This window comes from Microplitis demolitor, chromosome 8 (assembly GCF_026212275.2).
Source record: "Microplitis demolitor isolate Queensland-Clemson2020A chromosome 8, iyMicDemo2.1a, whole genome shotgun sequence".
NCBI lineage: Eukaryota > Metazoa > Arthropoda > Insecta > Hymenoptera > Braconidae > Microplitis > Microplitis demolitor.
Window position 1 is genome coordinate 20,676,754 of NC_068552.1, and position 6,825 is coordinate 20,683,578.

Below are 6,825 nucleotides of genomic sequence, written 5' to 3' on the forward strand. Positions count from 1 at the left end.
GTCTGTCCGCAATCCTGATTTACCCATGCAAACAGAAAGAAATATGAGAAAGACCCATCATGGTGAATAAGCAGCATCCCCTATTAACTATTAAATATATATACACATATATATATATATATATATATATATATATATATATATGTATTTATACGATAAACTACTCTAATAGATATTAACGTAAAACTAAATGAGTGTGGGGCGAATAATGTGTCAAAGGGAGCATCAGCAACTCATTTATATTGGAGAGCTTTTTGAACGCATCTGCCCCATTATTATATTGTATATTGACTTTGGCTTTATAGAGTCTATATATATACAGTACTGTGGACCATTAATCCCTGCCAAATGACAGCCATTTTGTATCTAAACTGGATTGTCAACGATTCACTGACTGGTTTTAAGGATATTTAATAGGCTATTTGTAAAAATTATTATTATTATTATTATTTTTATTGTTGTTATATGTTTTGAAAACGCCAGAATGTTTGTAGATATATTGTTTTTTTTTTTTTTATATTAAAAAAATTAAAGTAAATTTAATTATTTTCCTGTATAATCACCATCAGCAATTGATGTATTTACCCTATTCTATTATTATCGCATAAACAATCAGTTTATATTGAGTATACATTTATTATGCAATAGATATATAAATGATAAAATAATTAAGCGATGACTCTGTGATCGTGGAAGGTCAAATGATAAGAAAAATAAATAAATATGTTGATTTAAATAATGGTATAATAAAGAAAAATAATATAATAGTAAAATATGTAATGTTGAGGTTAAAAATATTGAGTTGGCGTGTAAATTAAGCAATTAGGAGTCGTCACGTTTGTATACAAGTAATTCATTCTCTTATGCACCCTTATTCTCTTTCGTTTCCATCGTTCTTGTCGATTTCGTTGTAGTTTATTTCGTGTCACTTACTGATGGTGAATATACATGTATATAAATGTATATACATGCAAGGATTATATGTGTTGTATAAAAGAGAATGAAAATGGAGGGTGCAGAGGGATGGTGTTTAATTCGCGAGCAACAAATTCGATTGGCAGAAAAGCAACGAAGGGTAACGCCTACGGATAAAACGCCTGTCCCAACCACCAGAAGCACAGCATTGGTCGAGACAGCGCAGTTGGTATACTGCTATACTGGAACTGGTCCACCAGGTTTCGCGGGGGCGGTGCACGACGTCGAGGTCGCGGGCTTTCCGCTTCTGGTAACTACCAACTGGTAATCAGTGCCGTTTACGCGACAGAACCGGCCACACCAATACTCGGCTGGCTTTATCATCAATAATTCTTTTATTTTTCAATTTTATCTCTATATTTATATTTTAATTTACTCAAACTACGTAAACTAATTAATTGTGCGTGACGTGTGTAATATACATATATATCCATATTAAAATATATATTTTTAATTTCGTATACGTATTATAATAATGTATAATAATGCTACCAATTACAAAAATAACAATAAATGATAACAATCATTGAGAGTTATTGAATTTTAAAAAAATGAATATAAATAATAATATATTATTAAAAAAAAAAAAAAAAAATTGTGAGCATCATTATTGAAAGGAATCCTTGCGAATGCCGCCGGATAAACATAATAAATATAATAAAGACAAAGTTAAGAAAGCGTTAAAACTATTATAGCAGTATTTAAAATAGCAGTTTGTGGTATGAGTGGTAATATAGTCGAGGAACTATCGGCGACAAATGTGCAGCAGGGTGGTAGTGCTAGTAGTGGTAGTGGTTCTAGTGGTTCTAGTGGTTCTAGTGGTTCTAGTAGTGGTAATGGTTGTGGTAATGGTGGTGGTGAAAGTGTAGGAGGCATAAGTGTTAATATTAGTGTCAGCCTTTCTGAAGACCCTGACATGGCAAGTGGACCTACTTCAGCAGCATCTAATCCAAAACCTCGCAGTGGAAAAATAAATTTTAGTGTCGACGCTTTACTCAGTAGTACTAAAAAATCACCGATTAATCGTAAAGTTTGTAATAATGTTGAAAACGGGAGTGACGATAACGACAACAATTTTCCGTGTATTGAATTGTCTGAAAAAAATAGTAGTCAAGAATTACAGGATGAAGCTCGTAGATATAGAGATTTACTTATTATGGAACAAGAACGTCAAAGAAGTTTACAGAGCCGTCAATTATTGGCTCGATTAAGCCCTTTGACCCCAAATAATATTTCAGGATTTTCTGCTTTTCACCACCATCATCATCACCACCAGCAGCAGCAGCAGCATCACCATCATTTTCCTCATAATAATAATAATAATAATAATAATAATAATAATAATAATAATAATAATAATAATAATAATAATAATAGTAATAGCAATAATAATAATAATAATCACCATCATCATCATCATCATCACCACCATCATCCTCACCATAATAATAACAATCAACATCATCATAATAATCATATTTCACGTAATACTTCTGGATCAGATATTATCTCAAGGTCAAATAATGTTATTCGACAAGATAATATTGTTAAAGATTTGTCCTCTTTAAAAACTACCGATGGAAACAAAGATTCACGTTCGTCACCCGTCGCTAGTACTCGACTCTCGATAACAGACGAACGATTTGCTGGCGGTAAAATTATAAATAATAATGGAAACAATTCACCGAAACAAATTGTTAATCGTCGATTAAGCAACAATCGTAATGAAGATTTTCATCAAGAAGATGATGACAATGATGATAATGATGATGATGATAATGATGATGTTGATGAAGGAGAAGAGGAGGAGGAAGCGGAGGCAGAGGTCGAGGCAGAGGGAGAAGAGGAAGAGGAAGAGGAAGAGGAGAGAATAATTATGGAAAATGATTTAATTTCTCCAATGCGTCTAGAACTTGATACTGAAAGAAGTAATTCTGAAGCACCAAGATCTCTTGAAGAAACAGGCGACGATGGTAGTTGCGACAGATTAATTGATGGTGGAAATACTAGTCCAGGATCAAGATCAGAAGATCTTAACGTTATGGATTCGGATGATGGTGAAATATTAAAACATGAGCCTGAAGATGATAATAAACGAAAAAAAGTAAAATCTACCCCAGTAATACCTCAACCAATTCATCCTGGTGTTCAAAGGCCTGCAGCAACAACTGCACTCGCAGCAGCAACAGGATCTTATTTAAGCACTCCACCGACATCATCCGGATGGTCTCCTGCGGGATTTCCGCATTCTCTCGCTAGTTTTGCGTGGTTACCCCCACCTCCACATCCTCATAATCCTCATGGACATCTGTACACGCCCCAAGGTGGACCCACAAGTCCAAATGGTGAGAACCGCCCCGGATTACCACCCAATATTTATATATATGCAACAAACTTGAATATCTTTTGCGTATGAGTGTGTATAAGTTTATGTATAGGAATGTAGATCACAACCGCAATGAGATTACATGGGGATTATTTGCAGAATGCTCGTTATCGTTGACGTTGACATTTATAGGGGCTTCCGCGCGCGTGTGATGATGCGAATCGATCAGAAAGCAGTTAGTCCAGCATATATATATATATATATATATCCATATACCAAGACAGCATTACTCGCTTAACTCTGACGATGACAATTGACAGACAGCACAAATAAATGGATCCGTTTCGCTCATCAGTCACTCGCATATGCCTAAACTATTCCGTGTAATTAACCTATAATAGTATATCATATATATATATATATATATATATATATATATATATTGATTCGCATATTCATTGATATATGTATATCAATACGTCATTCAATTGTTGCGTGATTCATCATGATTATTTTTTAAAATAATTACCTATATTGGATTGATTTTATTAGTAGGAATTATGTGTAAGGTAACATTATACAAACGACTAAGCAATGAGAGTTATTTCATGATAATCGAGTGTATAAGTCAAAAAGAGATGGAAAAAGACACGTTCTTGACCATACTCAAGTCTATCACTTAAGAAACTCATTGCATTGGCAGTAAGCGATTCTCAGAAAGAAATCTTGTACTGCAGCAAACCATTCAGGGATTTTATCGTCCTCAGAAGGATACAGAGCTACTACTACTATTAAATATATATGCCCTGGTATATATTATTAAACCGTAATTTAAATTAACCTTTTATTTATCTACACTCGTATAATACAAAATAATTTTATAATTTATTTTTTTTCTTATATTTATTATTTACGTAAACAAATATAATAATATGTCAACGAGTGACAAACAAAAGTAAAATCAAATTATTTAAACTGGAAAAAATACAAAAGCTATACATGTATTCTTAATAATTTATTTATTTAACTGATATAATCGGGGAATAAGAGAAAAAAAATATATTTTCTGCCCTCCGGTCGGAAAGTAGCAACTTTCGGGCCGCTGCCCTAAACGAAGTTGCAACTTTCCGGCTTCGTCGAGCAGAAAAATAGTATACGCACCTTGACCAGTAAAAAGGAAAGCCTCAGACTAGATGTTTGTCAGCCTCGGCCAACAATTACATGTGTTCTGAGACTTTTCTTATTTTACTGGCCTAGGTATGTAATATACTAATAATAGAGGAAAGGCTGATCATTGAAAGGCTTAACCACTTGATGTTTGTGGCTAAAATATTTTTATATCATTTTAATCGGATATTATAATTATAAAATAAAAACATTTATTTATAATATCTGGTTTACCGGAAAAATAATATTTATAATATTATTATGAATTTTATTACTTAAGAATCTTCGCTACTGCGGTATCTCATTTTTTTACCACTAATAATTTCTATATATATTTATTAGATTAATACGAACTTGTTATGAGAATAAAATAGTCGCGTGTGAAAATACAATTAGTCTAACGATCGTGCAACACCTATTAGAAATGTCAAATATTCAAGTGTTTAATCATGTGCAGAAGAAAATAAATCTAAAACATATCAGGTATTCCTTGATCCAAGTATATATATGTGCATCATAAAGAGAAATTAAAAAAAAAAAAAAAAAAAAAAAAAGAAAAAAAAAAAAGTTGTTAACATTATATGCAAGTATATATAAATAGATATATATGTATAAACAGAGAACGTCGTTTTGTTGATGGGGAATCGCTTATGCAAGACGCAACCTCGTGTAATTTGTATCCCGGATGAATCTCGCAACTCGATCGTGCTCGTGTACCCACGACGTTTCTCTTGCCCGGTAATTAACGGGAATTAATTAGCGCAAGGGAAAAACACTCGTCGCGCGGTGATCCTGCACCGGCAGTTGTGCCACGCTCTGAATGGATGCGGCTCCATCCATACCGTTAGTATAGTAATACACCATATACCATTACATGGTATTTGATAATATATATATATATATATATGTATTTATAAGGACCAGTGTATTGAAGCAAAAAGAAATATATATTTCTATAATAATAAAATAAATAAATAAATAAAAGATGATGAGAATGTATTAAACAAGACGCTTAGTTCTGATGGTGGATATGCGGATAACCAGCGGATAACCAGCGAGAATGGTATAGGGTAAGAAAGAGTGAAAAATAAGAAAGAGAAAGACATGTTGAGATTTAACGATGTCGCGGTGTGACAGATAGGCCGACATCGCGCCTTGCTTCTTTTCAGCCATCGGTAGACGTTAATTGGCGGTCTTTACTTTGTAATAATTGCTACCGATTCAGGAATACTCGTACGACAACTATTGCAGCCAAGCTGGGTTGTGTATATATACACTATATATACTATATATACTATATATACTATATATACTATAGGTTTCTCCCTTTATATTATTGTTATTGCTAGTAATATTTTTTATATTTTTGTTGATGCACACACATATATAGTTTATTTACTCAGTGATTGTTATTTATATAAATTTATTTAAAATGTTTATTTAAGGAGATCTTAGACTACCTGGGCCTGGTCCAGGACCCGTAAGATGTACCTTGAGGAAACACAAACCAAATCGGAAGCCAAGAACTCCGTTTACCACCCAACAGCTCCTTTCTCTTGAAAAAAAGTTTAGAGAAAAGCAGTATCTTACGATTGCAGAAAGAGCTGAATTTTCATCATCACTTCATCTGACAGAAACACAGGTATTTGTTATGAGTTATTTATAATTAAGATTATTATTATTATTATTATTATTATTATTATTATTATTATTATTATTATTATTATATCCTTTATGTATTTAATAGTTTTTATGTTTTCAAGTTTATACGATTTTGACATTAATTTCAGGTAAAAATATGGTTTCAAAATCGTAGGGCGAAAGCGAAACGACTACAAGAAGCGGAAATTGAAAAGCTGAGACTATCTGCAAGACCACTATTACATCCAAGTTTTAGCACAGGTCTCATGTTCTCAGCTGGAGTCGGGCCCCCTGGCACTCCCGGTGGTGTGCCACCCTTCATTGCAGCAGCAATGGCCAGACACAGCCACGCAGCCGCAGCAACAGCTGCCATGTTCATGGCTCCGCCTGGACATCGACCTTGAATTATATAACTCTCTACTCATTAATCATCATTGTATCATCATATCATCTTATCATTGTATCAGAGTGTCATCACCATTATCACCATCTTAAATTTATTACCATAATACATTATGAATTAAAAATTTAAATTTGTATTATTAAAATTAAAATTTTTTTGTATATAGTGTAAATACAAAATTAAAAAATATTATTAATATTTTGCGTGAAATCAACACGCGCCTTTCTACCTCTTTTCTATTATATATATAAATACATTATACGTATACATAAAATGTAACAATGTTTTCACGTAAGTATATACACGTAACATA

General features: G+C 32.9%; 1 protein-coding gene across 2 annotated transcripts; it reads left to right on the forward strand.

Moving 5' to 3' along the window:
* Positions 1-1,271: 1,271 nt before the first annotated feature.
* On the forward strand, positions 1,272-6,595 carry LOC103576812 (LIM domain-containing protein A-like). 2 transcript variants are annotated; one of them, XM_053741131.1, is made up of 3 exons: positions 1,272-3,320; positions 5,914-6,110; positions 6,259-6,595. In XM_053741131.1, the coding sequence occupies exons 1-3, from the start codon at positions 1,697-1,699 to the stop codon at positions 6,511-6,513; spliced, it is 2,076 nt and encodes a 691-aa protein (XP_053597106.1). In that variant the 5' UTR covers positions 1,272-1,696; the 3' UTR covers positions 6,514-6,595. The 2 variants fall into 2 exon arrangements, with proteins under 2 accessions (XP_053597106.1, XP_053597107.1); XM_053741132.1 differs by having other exon boundaries at positions 5,917-6,110.
* Positions 6,596-6,825: the final 230 nt, after the last annotated feature.

What these genes read in the sequence shown, in the direction of transcription:
- LOC103576812 (XM_053741131.1), top strand. Translation starts at nt 1,697, where the DNA reads ATGAGTGGTAATATAGTCGAGGAACTATCGGCGACAAATGTGCAGCAG. An exon ending in TGGACCCACAAGTCCAAATG is followed by an intron (nt 3,321 to 5,913) that starts GTGAGAACCGCC and finishes TGTTTATTTAAG; the next exon opens with GAGATCTTAGACTACCTGGG. An exon ending in TTCATCTGACAGAAACACAG is followed by an intron (nt 6,111 to 6,258) that starts GTATTTGTTATG and finishes CATTAATTTCAG; the next exon opens with GTAAAAATATGGTTTCAAAA.